Source organism: Dipodomys ordii, unplaced genomic scaffold, assembly GCF_000151885.1.
Source record: "Dipodomys ordii isolate 6190 unplaced genomic scaffold, Dord_2.0 Scaffold2, whole genome shotgun sequence".
Taxonomy (NCBI): domain Eukaryota; kingdom Metazoa; phylum Chordata; class Mammalia; order Rodentia; family Heteromyidae; genus Dipodomys; species Dipodomys ordii.
Window position 1 is genome coordinate 31,657,282 of NW_012267218.1, and position 18,263 is coordinate 31,675,544.

Genomic DNA, 18,263 nt, shown 5'->3' on the forward strand with positions numbered 1-18,263 from the left:
ACATACTAGGCTCCAGCCATTCCACCTGCTTCTGGGGACTCTCCAAGCCTTGCACCTGCCCTGCCCTCACTCCCTTAACTTGTACCTATGCTCAGATCTCAGTTCAATGGTGACATCCTGAAGGAAACTGAAGGCAAATAAGCCAGGTGTTCATTTGCTTTCAGAGTCAGGAGGGAAATCTCCCCTTCCACCCACTACTTAGAACTGACCTCAATTTGTAATTAATGATAATGTTAAAACACCACCCAAGAACCAAGGTGCCCCTGACTGACCCCATATCTGCCACCTACCTCCAAGCTGTGTGCCTCAGTTTTCTCAGCTATTAAGTGGAGAAATAATGCCTCCTTCACAGAATTGTTAAGAGGATTAAGCACTGACCCACTAACTGTTTTTGTAAAGTTTTATTGGAACACAGACATGCTTGTTTGTTTACTTGTTGCCTATGGCTGCTTCTATGCTACAAAGAGATACCAGAGAGCCCTCAAAAACTCAAATACTTACTACCTGACCCTTTACAGAAAGTTTTGTTGGCTCATACCTGTAATCCTAGGTGGTCAGGATGCTAAGAGCTAAAGATCCTGGTTTGAAGCTAGCCTGGGCAGAAAAGGCTATGAGACTCTTGCATCCAATTAACCAGCAAAAAGTGAAAGTAAACATGAGGCTCAAGTGGTAGAGCCATTCAACTTTGAGTGAAAAAGCCAATCAAGAGCATAAGGCCCTGAGTTCAAGCCCTAGCACGCACGCACACGCACGCACGCACACACACACGTGTGTGCACACACACACACACACTGTCAGTTCCTGATGTAGAAATACTTAGTTTATTCAACAGAATGTTAGTTATAATATGGACAGACAAGACTTGAAAACCTGGTGCCAAGAGAGAAAGTCACAAGATACTACCGATGATATGATTCCATTTCATAATGGAATAAAGAAGTCTGCAGAGACAGTGTATTAGTGGTATGCTAGGCCAGAGGAGGAAAGCAGAGATGAAACTGTGGGACATGGCTAAGGCACTAACAGCTAAAGGGTATAGGATCTGTTTTTGTTTTTTTGGATCTGTTTTTTTTTTTTTGAGCCAACGTAGCTCAGTGGTAGAGTGCTTGCCTTGCATGCATGAGGCCCTGGGTTCGATTCCTCAGCACCGCATAAACAGGAAAAGCCAGAAGTGGCGCTGTGGCTCAAGTGGTAGAGCACTAGCCTTGAGCTAAAGAGCTGAGGGACAGTACGCAGGCCCTGAGTTCAAGCCCCATGACCAACAACAACAAAAAATGTCTAAAATCAAATGTGCTGAGAATTGCACAGCTCTACAAATATAAGTAAAACTAAACAATTTGAGCAGGTAAATTGTATAATACATAAATTTTTCTTTTTTCTTTTTCTTTTATTTGCAGTGCCCAGGACTGAATGTAGGACTTTCACACATGCTAAGCAGGTACTTCTTCAGACTGTGAATTTTATCTCAGATTATATCTAAAGAAAGTTGTGCTCCTCCCACTGTTACCTAATATCTAAGACTATCTGATAAGTACCAGCCTGGTTATCAGCTCCAGGCTTCCAGCAAGAACCAGCTAGATCTAATTGTGTTCCTTGTTTTGTCTGGAGTTCTGCCTCCAGAGCTTTTCATATTGTATGAATTTGGAAAACATTTATTGAAGCCAGGCACCAGTGGCTTACTCCTATAATCCTAGCTACTCAGAAGACTGAAATCTGAGCATTGCAGTTCGAGGCCAGCCCTTGCAGGAAAGTCCATGGGACGCCTCTTTATCCCCAGTTAACCAGCAAAAAACTAGAAGCAAAAGCCCATGACGTGACCCTAGTGGTAGAATGCTAGCCTTCAGCAACAAAGCTCAGAGTCAGTGCCCAGGCCCTGAGTTTAACCTCCAAGACCAGTACCAAGAAAGAAAAATGAAGATGTATTGAATGAATCGTTCAATGGAGTTGTTGATATATGTCCCCAGTTGGTGCAGAGATTTGAGCATTTGGTTAGGAAGATCTAGTGATTTCTACTTTGAATCTCAGCATGTGGAATCCAGCAAGTTCATGTTCCCACAAGAGTGAACCACACCCTTGGGTAAACACTGGAGGTATTTATATTAAACTTTGTAACCAGGCTCACAGGAGTATAGCTCCTGGCCCTCTGAGTACGCAGATCTTGTGTTATTTCTAGCACAGGAATATAAGCCCACAAATACAGAGAAAATTCTTAGAATCTGGGTACTCTGTCTCTCTACTTTCCCCACCAATTCTGATTCATGTTAGTTGTCCAATAAACACCTGTGGAATAAATCAAGAATGTGCGCTATTTCTTTTAGTACAAGTGTTACTTGCATGCACTACCTCTCCTCTATCACAGAACACACGGATACCCTCCTTTTATTTTTTTGGGGGAGGGAAGGGTGGTATTGGGGCTTGAGCTCAGGGCCTAGGTGCTGCCCAGCCTAGTGCTCTACCACTTGAGCCACAACTTCACTTCTGGCTTTTCAGTGGTTAACTGGAGATAAAAGTTTCACAGCCTTTCCTGCTGGCTTTGAACTGTGATCCTCAGCTCCTGAAATCTCAGTCTCTTGAGTACTTAGAATTACAGGCATGAGCCACCAGTGCCTAGCTCAGTGAATGCACTTCTTGAAAATCAAGGCAATAAGGCCTATGGGTCTAAACACCTTCTATGGCACAGTCAAGCACTTTTTTTTGGTGGGTCACAGGACCTGAACTCTGGGTCTGGGCACTGTTCCTCAGCTCCTCAGCTCAAGATGAGTGCTCTACCACTTGAGCCACAGTGCCACTTCCGGTTTTCTGAATGGTTTATTGGAGATAAGAGTCTAAAGGACTTTCCTGCTAAGGCTGGCTTTGAACCATGATCCTTATATCTCAGCCTCCTGAGTAGCTAGGATTACAGGAGTGAGCCACCAGTGTCAGGCTAATACTCTGAAATGCCAGCAAATCACTCCAGGCTAGTGTAGATATTTCGATTCAGAAGTTCACACACCTCACTTTGAGGAAGCCAATACACACACACACATATATGATTTGTTTGAAGACAAGAAAAAGGACAGGAAGAACCTGGGGGGAAAATAGCGAAGTACTGAGGCATACATGGCTCAATTGGAAGAACAGCACCTACCTAGTAAGCACAAAACCCTATTCAATCCCCAGTACCACCAAAAACAAAAAAGCAGCAAAAAGGGGCTGGGAAGGTGGCTCAGTGGTAGAGCGCTTGCCTTGTATGCTCGAGGCCCTGGGTTCGATTCCTCAGCACCACATAAGCAAAAAGAAAAAAAGCCAGAAGTGGCGCTGTGGCTCAAGTGGTAGAGCACTAGCCGTGAGCTGAAGAGCTGAGGGACAGCACCCAGGCCCAGAGTTCAGGCCCACTACCAGATCCAAAAAAAAAAAAAAGAGGCAAAAATAAACCCCAAATTGTTCATGTACTATATCTAATATGCATCTCACAGTGTCCCAAGACACTCAGCGGGGCTTGAAGGCTGAAGTAAGTCATGCACAGGAATAAGTGAGAACTGAATGTAAAAAGCTAGGATGCAACAGGGCATCCGTGGCTCACACCTGAAATCCTGGCTACCTGAGAGGCTGAGATCTGAAGATCAAGGTTTGAAGCCAGTCTGGGCAGGAAAGTCCATGAGACTCTTATCTCTAACTACCCTTCAAAAAACCTGAAGAAGTGTGTCACGTGATAGAGCGCTAGCCTTGAGTGAAAAAACTAAAGGAGAATGCCCACACCTGGAGCTTAAGCCCTAGTACTGACACAAAAGAAAAAAAAGAAAAAGAATCTAGCAGGGCATTTCATAAAAATCTACCAAGAAAAGGAATTGGTTTATAGATGAGGTCACTGCTGCTCCAGAAGATGAAGAACTTTCATTTACTCATTCAACCCGCTGTGTCTTAGAAAATGAGATCACAATCTTACATCTCAGGGAATATCTAAATGCAGATGCATCTATTTCAAAAACCATGTGTGCATGTACATGCGCATGTGTGTGCGTGTACATGTGTGTTTATAATTCAAAATCGGGTGACATGTCAACTCCACGGCCATTGCAGCTATCATCTACCTGTTCTCCACCCCTTCCAACTCAAACTTCTTGAAAGAATTGACTGCACAAGGTTGTCTTCACTTTCTTTCTGGTTCTGGGGCTTAAACTCATGCCTGAGTGCTATTCCCTTAGCTTTTCACTCAAGGATTGCACTCTACCACTTGAGCCACAGATCCACTTCCAGCCTTTTGGTGGTAAAGTGGAGGTGGGAGTCTCAAGGACTTTCCTGACTGGACTGGCTTCACACCTGGATCCTCAGATCTCAGCCTCCTGAGTAGCTAGGATTACAGGTGTAAGCACAGGTGCCTAGCTGTGTTACCCATTACCCACTGCTTAAGTTTCCATAAGCTATGTTGCCCCAAATGTTCCACTTAATTTTCAAGTGAACTACCTTTTAGCATTCTCATTGATGGCCCCAATGGATGCTTCTCAGCACTTACTGGATATCTTAAAACCTGGGAGCTAGAGCCAGGAGCCAGTGGCTCACATCTATAATCCTAGCTACTCAGGAGGCTGAGATCTGAGTATCAAGGTTCAAAGCCAGACCTGGCAGGAAAGTCCATGAGACTCTTATCTCCAATTAACTACCAGAAAACCAGAAGTGGTGCTGTGGCTCAAGTGGTAGAGTGCTTGCCTTGAGCTGAAGAGGGCAGGGACAGCGCCCAGGCCCAGAGTTCAAGCCCCACCCCGACAAAAAAAAAAAACAAAATGGGAGCCAGAGCAATGGCACACACCTACAGAGGAGGTGAGGATCCAGAGGATCACAGATGGACAAGAAAACATGAGACCCTCCTTGAAAACGAATGAAAACAAAAGGTGTTGGGGGTGTGGCTCAACGAGGCCCTGAGTTCAAACCTCAGTACTGAAGAAGAAAAAACAAAACCAAAAATCCCTTGCACCTGTTTCTTACCTTCTCCCCTTCTTGTATTATGCTCTTCAGGATGCCATGAAACCACATCACGCAGTCTTCTTTGTCTTCTTTGGGATGTCCCTGCTCAGGCTCTGCTATGAGCTCATTTTGCTTTTCCCCATTCTGTAATATTCTCCCTAGAATTTCTCTTTCGTGTAATGCTTTTGTCTACTACAATGGAATAAGTTTCTTCCTTCCTTCCTTCTTTCTCCCTCTTTTTCTTTCTCTCTTGCTTTCTTCCTTTCCTTTCTTTCTTTTTCTCTTTCCTTCCTTCTTTCTTTCCGCATACTCTAATGCCTGTCAACCCTTCCGCTTCAGCCAGGTGTGTCTCAAGAGTCTCAGGTCTGTGTATGGGAATGTTATCTAAGCATCTCCACTTGGCTATTGCAAAGATACCACAACCTCAACATTTCCAGAACTGACTCATCATTTCTAACCAACTCCTCCTCCACTAAAGTTGTTGTTCTCCTGCATTTTTCTTTGGTGAATGGTTCTATCATCTACTCATTTGCTCAAGAATACATCTGAACCATTTCTGGCAAGAGGCCCTGCTGCCCATTTCTCTCTATTCACTGTCACCTCTGAATCAGGGAGACATCATTTTCAGTTAGTTGCACCGCCCAGATCTTTTCTCTCAGACTCCAAACTCATTTCTATAAATACCAGACACGCTGACACAGACAGATACACAGACACAAAGACACACAGACACACAGAGACAGACACACACACAGACACAGAGAGAGAGACAGACAGACAGACACACACGCACACACACAGGCGCGCGCGCACGCACACACACACACACACACACACACACACACACAGAGAGAGAGACAGACAGACAGACACACACGCACACACACAGGCGCGCGCACACACACACACACACACACACACACACACACACACACACACACACACACACGGCTGCCCAGGAGATTTCTAAAGCCATTTAAGTCAATCAAATGCTTAGAAAAACTTCCCAACCTCCACCTACTCAGAGGCCCTTAGACCTCATTGGAGCAGCATCTGGCCCGTCCTCCTCATACTCTATCCATACCTCAATTGCACTAAGTGTCCATTTCCTTAAAGATGCAATGTCACCACCCAGCCTTCCTATGCCGAAAACACATTTCTGCTAACATTATTTAGGTCCAAACCTTAGGAATCACTTCCTTTGGGAAGCCTGCCCTGAGTGCCAAATCTGGGTTAGGTGCCCCCACTCCACACACCCATGGCACCAAGTCTCCCCTCCCTGGCAGCACATATCATGTTACACTGGTTTAGTCTGTGTCCCTGCAGGAATGCCTATAATCTGAAGATGTTTCGATGAGCAGGTGCATGGATACCTGCCGTGGTCAGCACACGCCCATATGCCACAGGTGTTCCAAACTTGTTGAATAATGATCATTGTTGAATAAATAATAAATGAGGTTCTAGGAGTAAATTAACCAACACTCTCAAAAGTATAGCAAGTATTTATTGCCTTAAAAAAAAATCTAGCCAGGCATAGATGGCTCATAGGATCTTGGTTGGATGCCAGCCTGAGAAGAAAAGTCTGTGAGATTCTTTTTTTGTTTTTAATTTTATTTTTACTGTAATGATGCTGTACAGAGGGGTTATAGTTACATGAGTAAGGTAGTGAGTACAATTCTGTTGAGCCTTGTTACCCCCTACTTTGTTGTTCTCCCTCTAGCCCTTCCCTCCCCCTCTGTGAGAGTCTTATCTCCAATTAACCACCAAACAGCAGAAGTGGAATTATTGCTGAAGTGGAAAAAAAAAAAGCTAAGTGAGAGCTTGCAGCCTTGAGTTCAAGCCTCAATACTGGCAATCAAAATGTTTTAATCAATAATTAAATAACATATCAATAATTTCCATCCGAACTCTGCCTTGGCTGGCTCTGCAATATCAAGTGAGACAACCCCTTGTCCACCAGAGTTTAGCCACATTAGGCTTCCTTTGCTACATTGATCAGTCAATCTTGTGTTTCCCTCCAGGCTTTCCCTGACCTCACCACGCCTCAGCATACAATGCTTCTACCCTTCCCTTTGCACAACTGCTCTCGGTGTTATCCAACGGGCCCTAAACTGGCCCTCTCAGAGAGGCCGCCTCTGATCAGAAGTCATCCAGGCATTGGCACATAAATCCATTTCAATCTTTTACCCAGAGCTCCCCACTTGCTAAGAAAGCCCACTACCACCTGGAGCCACCCTCCCAGCTCATTTTAGTTTATTTTTAGATAGGGTCTCCAGCATTTACCCTTGCCTACCATGGGGCATGATCCTCCTCCCTCTGCATTCTGGGTGGCTGGTTTTATTTATAACTGTTTACACCACTACTGATATTTTTTTGGTTATATCTATGCGTTCTCACTTAAATATGAGCACCAGAGGCTTCTGCATGTCATTGGAGTTGCTCATTGCCAGGTAAACATGAATTCATCCTTACTTTCAAAACAAAATGTCTCAAAACTCCTGGAAGTTCTACCAATAAACCACAGACAGAGAAGCAAACAGCAAAAACTAATGCCCAATCTTAAAAATCCTACTTCACTGAAGAAAAGGCTACAATTCCCATGTTTGGAAAGAACTCGAGTGCTTCCTGAACTTGAGAAGGGTTGTTTGTGTTCCTCCTCTGAGCCAGTTACCCTCTGAATTGTAACGTGACACGCATGCCTGCACAGCAGAAGCAGAAAAAACCCAGATGTGACCTGCTCCAAGGCACAGGTGAGCAGTAAGAGCATATGGGTACTCTCCTGTAATTTCCCCAGACCCTCACTAGCCAGAAGAGATTACTCACCCAAATCTGAAGTCTCTGCTCCCTAGAAATGCACACTTAGAGCATCCAAATATCACATTTCTCTGATAAATTACCTGTGTATTTGCGTTGATCACTTCCAAATGACTGTGAAAATACCTAGTTGAAGTAAAGTTTGGTGCTCATGTGTATCAAGAACAAATGTACCGGGCACTTCTGGCTCATGCCTGGAATCTTAGCTACTCAGCAGACTGAGATTTGAGGATCGCAGTTAGAAGCCAGCTCAGGCAGAAAAGTCCATGAGGCTCTTGTCTTTCTTTAGCCAGCAAAAAGCTGAAAGTAGAAGTGTAAGTCCAAGCACTAGCCTTGAATGAAAAAGTTAAAGACAATGCCCAGGTAAGGTTAAGCCTAGTTCTGGCAGAAAAAAAAAGAACTAACCTTTCACCAATATTTCCCTGAATGGTTTAGAAGCACAGAGTCATTCAGACCAACTGTAACTACTTGCGCTGAAGTCATATGAGGAAAGTTCTAAGACATCTACGAGACTTCTAAATGTCAGAATATTAAATCACACACAGAAGCCCATCAAATGCTTAAAAATCAATACATTATCTTTTCTTCTTAATCTCTCTTTCAAGGTAATATTCTGAGTTTTATTTTTTTCCTAAAACGTTACCTCAAGGACTGAATAATTACAATCAGCCCAACTACACACACATGCACAAAAAAGCGCAGAATAAACCTTATATCTCTCTTGGGGCTAATTAAAAAGGATTTTTATTTCTATAAAGAATGAATGAGATCTTTGTTAACCCACTTTAACAGGTCTCTAAATGACCCTGGATTTATCTTGCCCTAGTTTTCAAAATGTAACTGACCCAGAATAATGTAAGCTTATCTTCAAACTCTTTGCAAAACAGAACCAAAGTTCCCAGAAGCTAAAGCTGAGCATACAAACTTAGAAGAAAAAAAAAAAATATTGCCTGAAAAATACCATAGACTGCAAACACCAAAAGAGCTGTTTTATTTTTCATTCAGTTGGAATCTTTTCAAGATTATGAAGCTTTAGAATGCCAACACAAACAATCTTCCAAGAAAAGCCAGCGAAAGACAATATTAGCTGTTATGATGACCAGGAACTTTCTGGAAACTTATGTGTTGATACAGGATAACTCTGGCAATCAGTGAACGACTGAACATTGTTTTCTCAAGGTGTAATAATCACCCAAGCAGTCAAAACTGACCCCAGACAGGATTTGCTTTTAGTCATAACTGAGCAGTCTGAACTTGGTGGGAAAGCAGAATTGCCTGCTAAGGACTGTCTTTTTCTCACTGGTATTCAGCATGTCAATCAAATTCCACACTTAAGACTTTGCTGCAAAGGGGTAGAAGCCTCTTCTTAATTCTGTTGGCCAGTCTTCTCATCCTTTCTTCCTTTCTTCCCTTCTTTCCTTTCTTTCCTTCTTTCCTTCTTTCTTACCTTCCTTCTTTCCTTCCTTTCTTCCTTCCCTCCCTTTTCTTTCTCTCTCTCCTTCTTTCTTGCTTTCATATTTCCTCCCTGTCCCCCCTGTCTTCCTCCAGCCCTCTCTTCCTTTCTTTCTGTCTTTTTGAGCACAGGGTCTCACCATATAGCCCAGACTGGCCTTGAACTCCCTATCTTGCACCCTCCACCTCCTGAATAGCTAGGATTACAGGTATGTACCACCCTGCACAGCTTCCTGTTCCTCCTTCTAAGACATTATTATCTTTAATTCCCTTACAGTCATAAAGTAGAACACATTTTCTCTCCCAAACACAATGCTCAACACCACTGACACATCATGACCTCATATCTAACGTGGCTCATGTTTGCATCCTAGCTGACAATTCTCACAACTCCTGAGCCCTTCTAACTCAGAATACTTCATAGACGTTTGTTTCCCACTTTGAAATGATCAACCAGTTATTTGTTGTACAACTGTTTATTCAAGGTCTAAAAAATTCTCCAAGCTTAGTGGCAATAAAGGTATGGGAGAATGCTGCACAGAGCACTTAATGCACATGTGCAGGGGATGAGAATGTTACTGAAGCAATTGCTATCCAAAGGTAAGAGGAAACTGCAGAATGAGCAGCAATTACAGGAGACTCAACCAGGAGAACAGGCCCGGAGATACTATGACCAAACAGATAGATACAGATACAGAGATTTGGGAGCAGGTTACTGCCAGTTTAACTCAGGGCTTTGTCCTTGCTATGCAGGCATGAAACTGCTTGATTCATGTCCTTTTTTTTGCCCCGTTTGCTCTGGTTATTTTTGACATAGAGTCTCGCTTTCTGCCCAGGCCAGCCTAGACTGCAATCCTCCTAATCCACACTTCCTACCAGAGCTGAGATGACAGGTATATACCACTGAGAGATGAGGCACCATGAACTTCTTGTCTACGCTGGCCTCAAATGCTGGTCATGAAAATTTCCATCTCTTGACTGTCTAGGATTACAGGTATGAGCCACTGTTTCCACTGTAACAAGAGGTTCTGAAGTACAGATACATTATGAAATGGTTAAAGCTAGGTAATTATCAATGTAATATTTCACAGTTGTCATTTTGTGATGAGAGTACGTAACATCTACCCTCTATACATTTTTCACAAATATCTAAGCCATGAGTAGTGAAGCATGCTTGTAATCCCAGCATTTGTGAGGCTGAGGCAGGAGAATTTGTTAGTTTAGGGCCATCTGCAGGTAACTCCCATCTGTAATCCTGGCTACTCAGGAGGCTAAAATCAGAGGATCACAGTTTGAAGTAAGGTTGCATAGGAAAGTCTATGGGATTCTTATCTCCAATTAACCACCAAAAAGCAGAAGTGTAGCTATGGTATAAGTAGTAGAGCACCAGCCCTGAACCAAAACACAACAACAAAAAATCAAAAACAAAAACTAATGGTCAGTATGCAGGCCCAGAGTTCAAGCTCATATACATGTACCAGCACCAGAAAAAAAAAAAAAAGGCCAACCAGCTTAAGCTATATAATATAGCAAGACCCTATCTCAAAAAGCAAAACTGGAAGCTGGGTACCAGTGGCTCACAACTGTAATCCTAACTACTCAGGAAGCTTCGATCTGGGGATTGTGGTTCAAGGCCATCCCAGGCAAGAATGTCTGTGAGACTCTTATTTCCAATTAACTACCAAAAAGCTGGAAATGGAACTGTGGCTCAAAGTGGTAAAGCACTAGCCTTGATTACGAAAGCTCAGGGACAGCTCCTAGGCCCCAAGACCAAGTCCCAAGACTGGTTAAAAAATATTTAATTAAAAACTATAAAAAAAAAAAAAACAAGATGGAGTGGGGCACTGGTGGCTCACGCCTGTAATCCTAGCTACTGAGGAGGCTGAGATGTGAGGATCACAGTTCAAAGCCAGCCTGGGCAGGAAAGTCCAATAACCCTCCAATAAGCCAGTCAAAAACCAGAAGTGGCGCTGTGGCTCAAGCGGTAGAGTGCTCACCTTGAGCTGAAGAGCGCAGGGACAGCGCCCAAGCCCAGAGTTCAAGCCCCATGACCGACAAAAAAAAAAAAAAAGCCAAGATGGAAATACAATGTGTCATCATTAACTTGTAGTTGTTTGCACTATAGTCTCCTGACATTTATTCCTCCTATCTAGCTATAATTATGAGTCCTGAACATGAATAATTTTTAATGCTTCTAAAAATAAGAAATAAATTGGAAGTCTTCCTTCAGGATACTCAGTAAATAATGAATGGACTGAAATGGATAATAACCCCACCACAAAGCTCACCTCTCACCACAGAGCCCTGCCAGCTACTGCTACCTACACAGAGGGGTTGTGAATCTTTTACAATATGTCATCTAGATGATAATAGATGGCACTAAATAAAACATAGAAGGCATTGTTAGAAATGAAGCCATGTCTGGACTGAGCATGCTTTTATACAGGTCCGTGCAGGTGGTTAACCATTCACTGGGGTCATGGCAGGCCTGCATGGAAGTTAACTCCTCATGTGGCAGCACAGGTAACACAACACACATTCCTTCCTACTTCCAGTCTAATAAAGGAGCACTCTGCAGCTAGATGCAGCTGTGCTAAAGCATGGGCCTACATCATTTAGGAAAAGAACTAATAATTTACTTCTATAAATTGAGTGCTTTCATGACTTAAAAAACTTAATGATGGACCTGTTTAGAGCAAATCATGTTAAGTGAGGTAAAGTCAAACTCAAGAGAGACAAATGGCGCATGTTTTCTCTCATATGAGGAAGCTAGATCTAAAATACACCAGGACGTGATAAATTATACAGGACTCTAGGCATTCACACTCAGTGAGACAAGAGGACACTCTTAGGAGAAGAACACAAAGGTACAATGTTTATGTGCCTCTGATCATACAAAACACTTATTGAAATGAACTCCAGGAAATGGAAATAATTAGGGTTTTTTTCTTTGTTGCTGTTTTTATTTTCTTTTTGTCTTTTTGTTCCTAAATCGGTCTTTGGGAGTGGTATGGGGATACAGAAATGGAGGGACAAAAAGGGGAACAAATGTAGCCATGGTACTCATTAGACACCATGTTGAAAATAAACAATACAATTTATGGGTGGGGACAGGAGGGAAAGGGTGAGACACTCTCCAAAAAGAAATGTACTCTTTACCTGACTTATGGAACTGTACCTCTAGATCACCTGTGTGAGACAATTTAAAATTTTTTTAAAGAAATAATTTAAATCTAAAAATAACAAAGAAAAAGGTCCAGAACAGTTCAAACTTGCCTCCCATTCAATTTGAATTTCTCACGATGAGGGACTGGGAGGTAGCTCAGTGGCAGAGCTTGTGTTTAGCATACCGGAGGGCTAGTACTAACCTGGGCACGGTGGCTCATGTCTATAATCCCAGCACTTAGGAGGCAGAGGCAGAAAATCTTAAATTCAAGGCCAGACTGGGATACATAGTGAGTTCCAGGCCAGTATAGGCTGTAGTTTTAAAACTCTGTCTCACTGATTAATTAATATCTAGCACGCAAACCAAAATTTTCACAATGGGTCAACCTTCATGGCCAATCTAACTCATTTTCAAAATGGATTTCTGTCTACCTGTCATGCTTTTCATTTTCCAGAGGATAGAAACTTCTCAAAGTTTGTTTGTAAATAGTTTAATTGAAGCACATTGACAAAAATAATATTTTAGGATCTCTTTCTCACCCTTCTCCTCCACACATAATTACTGTTTTCTTTTTTTTTTTGGTCTGTCATGGGGCTTGAACTCTGGGCCTAAGCGCTGTCTCTCATCTCTTCAGCTCAAGGTGAGCACTCTACCATTGGAGCCACAGTGCCACTTAAGGTTTTCTGAGTGGTTTATTGGAGGTACGAGTCTCACGGACTTTCCTGCCCAGGGTGGCTTTGAACCTCGATCCTCAGGTCTCAGCCTCTTGAGTAGCTAGGATTATAGGCATGAGCCACCAGCGCTCGGCATAAGTCCTGTTTTCAACATCCAACAACACTCGGCATAAGTCCTGTTTTCAACATCCAACAGCTATGTACTGCCTAAGAGCAAAAATCCCCAACTCCTGGGCTGGAAGTCAACTCCTTGAAAGATCCTTATCTCAAGAACACTTCTAAGCCAGGCACCAGTGGCTCACATCTGTAATCCTAGCTACTCAGGAGGCTGAGATCTGAGTATCCTGGTTCAAAGCCACCCTGGGCAGGAAAGTCCATGAGACTCTTATCTCCAGTAAACCACTCAGAAAATTGGAAGTAGCACAGTGGCTCAAGTGGTAGAGCGCTAGCCTTGAGCTGAAGAACTGAGGGACAGCGCCCAGGCCCAGAGTTCAAGCCCCACGACCAACCAAAACAAAAAACACTTCTGAAGGGATTCCTATTTTGCTCTCAGCTGATATTAAATGGAAAAGAAAATATCCCTTTCCCTTTCCATTATAAGATTCTGTGAGATACACCCAATTTCACCTCTTATTGTTTTCTTAGTCCCTGAAAAAATTATTCCCTGGATGTACCTTCCCCCAACCCCCATAAAAAGCTTAAAAGGAATGCTGTTTCAGACAAAAATATATACAGTTACTATTTCCTGAGGATAAAAGGGAAAGAACCATTTCTTCCTATGCCAAGTAAGAAACCCAAATGGAAAGATTCTACAAGAGACACTTTTTCACAGCCTGAATTCTACATCTTAAATTTATTTGAGAGGTGTATCATTCAGAGTAATACAAAATACTTTCAATTCTCTTTCTTCTATCAGTACACTCAAATTCACACAAATCATTTCTTTCTTTTCCTAACCATCCAAACTTCCTAACATTATTCTCCCTACTAGACAGAGCAAATATAAAAATCTACTGTGGCAGGGGCATATTACCTCACAGCCCTTCATAAAGATATTTTCTCGAGAACCACTCCCACCATGAAGATGGCACTTGCCTGTTATTCTACTCTATAGGCTTCAGCAAATCATGCCTGATTTTCAGGTCTAATTTATCTCAGTCTCTGCACCTGGGGCATCTGTTTTCACAATGATGGAACAGTCCATATCATTTCAGATTCTTTCTTTTTTTTTTCTTGAGGGTACTGTTCTGAGTCAGGATACAGACCTAATGAAGTTTTTGCCCAAATAAAGTAAGCTTTATAATTTAATTAGGGCATTCTGTCTCTATTTGCCTCTTAGAAAGATTCGGAAATTAAAACAAAAATAAGAGCTTACTTAAAATTAACAATGATTTCGAGCCCTTCCTGTGATATAAACTCTCCTTTCTCGTGTTACACCAAAGAGAAGTAAGTACATGAGAATTTGGGGAAATAAAAGTCTGCTTACATAGTGAATAAAACCTAATTCTCAGACTATAGCCAAGAACTTCAGCTAATAGTCCTTAATGAAAACAATATCATCTATCAGGGTTGGGTTTTTCCCCCCAAACAACTAATCTTCCCTTCAGAAATATATACAGACCCCTTCATTCTTTTCTCCTCTCCTTTCTCTGTTCTTCATTCTTTGACTAAAAGTCCACTAATACCAGGTACCAATGGCTCAATGGCTGTAATCCTAACTATTCAGGAAGCTGAGATCTGAGGATCACAGTTCAAACCTAGCCTGGACAGAAAAATCTAAGACTCTTATCTCCAATTAGCCAGCAAAAAAAAAGCTGGAAATAACCCAAGTTTCTCACCTATAACCCTAGCTACTCAGGAGGCTAAGATCTGGGGATCACGGTTCAAAGCCAACCAGGGCAGAAAAGACCCTGGACTCTTATCTCCAATTAACTACTCAAAAATTGAAAATGGCACTGTGGCCCAAAGTGGTAGTGTGCTATCGAGCAAAAGAGCTCAAGGAAAGCACCCAGGCCCTGAGTTCAAGCCCTACTATTGCCAAAAATAAATGTTGGAAATAGAGCTGTGGCTCAAATGTTAGAACACCAGCCGTGATCTAAGAAGCTAAATGAGAGCATAAGGCCCAGAGTTTAAACCCCAGGATCAGCACTAAAAAATAAAAATAAACAAGCAAGCAAGCAAAGTAGACAAAGCTTCTGGGGGAGGCTGAGGCTGGCTAACTTTGAGGTGGATGAAAGCTACAGGAACTGAATTCCTTCCAGTGTTGCAGGACCAGTCTGGGGGAGCTACTGGAGACAACTACAATGAAAGCACACTGGCAGGGAGGATTATGGCCTCTTAGGGCAATGTGGAGCTGGCACATGGTACCCACGGGATGTGGGAGTGAGCAGAGGGCATACACAAGGGCAGGTGAGAAAAAGTCTGTGCACCACACCTCGAGTTGAGACTTCAGTCCATTTATGTGGGAAGCCAGTGAAGAGAAATGGCCAAACAAAAACCAGCAAGAACAAGACTTGTGGTTCACAATGTTCCCCTAAATATTCAATGAGGTCTGGACCCTGACTGATGGTAAAGATTCTCATGGTAAATATATAAATATATTAAAAAGACGACATGTACTAAGTATTCTGAATTGACAGGATCTGTGCCAAGCACTTGGTTCTGCATCACTAGCCATTTTCAACAGAGCTGCAGAAATCATCTGTGTTACACAAACCAGGAAACTAAGACTCAAAAAGATAAAGTCTCCCATCTAAACTCAAGAACTCCCAAGCAGCAGAGCAAGCATTAGTAATCAAATTTGCCTGACTACGGTAGCCAAAATGTCACAGAAACACAAGAATGCTGATCTTTTCATCACAATGCAAGTATGGTTCCAATCACTTACAATTTTTATATCATTAAAAGAACTTACTGAAACATCATGGATTACCTCCCAACAATTTAGATGTTTCTTACTCTATAAAAATTACAATGTTGTGATATTTAGCCAGGCATTGATGACACATGCCTGTAATCCTAGTTACTCCAAAGGCTGAGATATGAGGACTACAGGTCAGAGACAATCTGGACAGACACTCTTATCTCCAATTAATCAGCAAAAAGAAGGAAATGAGCCAAGGCAGAGTAGAAGAGCTCTAGCCTTGGGTGAAAAAGCCAACCAAGAGCATGAGGCCCTGAGTTCAAGCCCCATACATACACATATGCACATGCATACATGTGCACATGCACACACATACATACATACACACACACACACACTATAATATTCACTTTTAAAAACCTGGTATAGGTAGTCTATTCCAATAGCTATACATTTCCATCTAAATCGCACAGAAAAAAAAGCTAATGATTCAAAATATAATTTACAACAAAAAGAAAAAGATCAGTATGTCATCTTAGAATCTTTCAGAAATGACAAAAAAATCTATGATTTTTTTGGGGGGGGGTCTGGTCGTGGGACCTAAACTCTGGGCCTGGGCGCTGTCCCTCAGCTCTTCAGCTCAAGGCTAGCGCTCTACCACTTGAGCCACAGCGTCACTTCCGGCTTTCTTCTTTTTGCTTATGTGGTGCTGAGGAATTGAACCCAGGGCCTCAGGCATGCAAGGCAAGTGTTCTACCACTGAGCTACCTTCCCAGCCCAAAAATCTATGGCTTTTAAATAATAACCTGATTGTTGAAAATATATAGTTTCTTATGTGTTTCTGAGGATAATGTAATAGCCTTGCTCTATACTAGCCAAATTTATACAACTCATAAGATTTGCTTCAGGCTATCAAATTTTCAAAATACAACACAAATATGACCACACACACACACACACACACGTGTGTGTACACTCCAGATACTACCTTTGCATCTATACACATAATTCATGCCTCTGAAATATCATTTTCTAACTGTTAGAGCAACATAAAGGCAAGCATTTAAAATAACTTATGCAATGGGCTGGGAAGTTGGCTCAGTGGTAGAGTGCTTGCCTTGCATACATGGGGTCCTGGGTTCAAGTCCTCAGCACCACATAAGCAGAAAAGGCTGAAAGTGAGCTGTGGCTCAAGTGGTAGAGTGCTAGCCTTGAGCTGAAGAGCTGAGGGACAGCGCCCAGGCCCAGAGTTCAGGCCACATGACCAACAAAATAATAATAATAATAACAATTAATACAAGATAAAAAGTAACTGGAAACAATGCCAACCAAAGTATAGTCAATTAATTTTCAATGCCCATAAAACATAGGTATTCATAGCAAGAAACAAGAAATACCAAATTCCTTCCAGGATTCCTTCCTTTCCTAGAGAAGTGAACAATAAAGACATTTATGAACTGTGCACTGAAAGATTTCTACACTTAGAAAAATGCACACATATTTTACAGACCATCAGAGAGACAGAAACCAACAGAACTTTGTGAGGAGAGGGTATAAGTGTGCCCCAGTCTCTGGGTGTGACCTCAGACTGAAATTACCTTGCAGAGAAATCTGGAGGTCATCGATGCCCAGGGAAACCTGCTCCTCCGTGGGAATCTCAGGAGCAGAGGCCATCCTCAGATGCAATGGAGGTTAGCTCAAGTCCATCTCAGCCAAAGAAATGAACTGAAAGTGAAAACAAGGCAAGTGGCCATTAGCAATTCTGCAGCTCTGTTCTGGAAAACAGAAAAACAACAGCAACCAAAGACAGCCTGCCCAAACAAGGATTGCTTTTCTGGTAAGTGTTTCCTTAGTTTGTGAAGAACAAAATAACTACGCCTTCTTTTTGAATCATAACCAGCATTTTGCCCTATGACCTATTCGGGAGCTGCTGGCGGAGGTCCAAAGGCACCCCTGCCTTTCCACACTAGCTGAGAGAGGAAAGCTACCTCAGAAAATTCAGGAAATGAAGTGGATATAAGCTAGGACTCTGGGTGTTATTGCATGCTTTAACTTTCAACCTTCCAGGGTATTCTACAGAACTTTTATTTAGTTGTTTGGCTGGTCAAACAAACGTTGCCATTTACTGGAAACACTCACAGCTTAGCTAACACCACTTAGGAAGTGAAAGTAAAAGCCAACTAACTTGATGAGCCATTATTTATTTATTTCCCAACAAATTCTTTCTATGAGATAGTTTCTCCTACTTGTGCCATCTTGGTTTTTCTTTTTTTTTTCTTTCCTCCTTTTATTATTGCTGTTATTCTTGCTTTAGTGGGTTTTTTTTGGGGGGGGGGAATTTTCTGGACTTGAA

At 42.3% G+C, this 18,263-nt stretch overlaps 1 protein-coding gene across 1 annotated transcript in view; it reads right to left on the reverse strand.

The window, feature by feature from the left end:
- Syne2 (spectrin repeat containing, nuclear envelope 2) overlaps nucleotides 1-17,721 on the reverse strand; it is a 282,755-nt gene extending 265,034 nt beyond the window's left edge. Inside the window, exon 1 of the mRNA XM_013013810.1 lies at nucleotides 17,509-17,721. Within this exon, the coding sequence (XP_012869264.1) occupies nucleotides 17,509-17,584 (76 nt within the window). The 5' untranslated portion in view covers nucleotides 17,585-17,721. The remainder of the gene's footprint in view (nucleotides 1-17,508) is intronic.
- Between the last annotated feature and the right edge of the window lie 542 nt (nucleotides 17,722-18,263).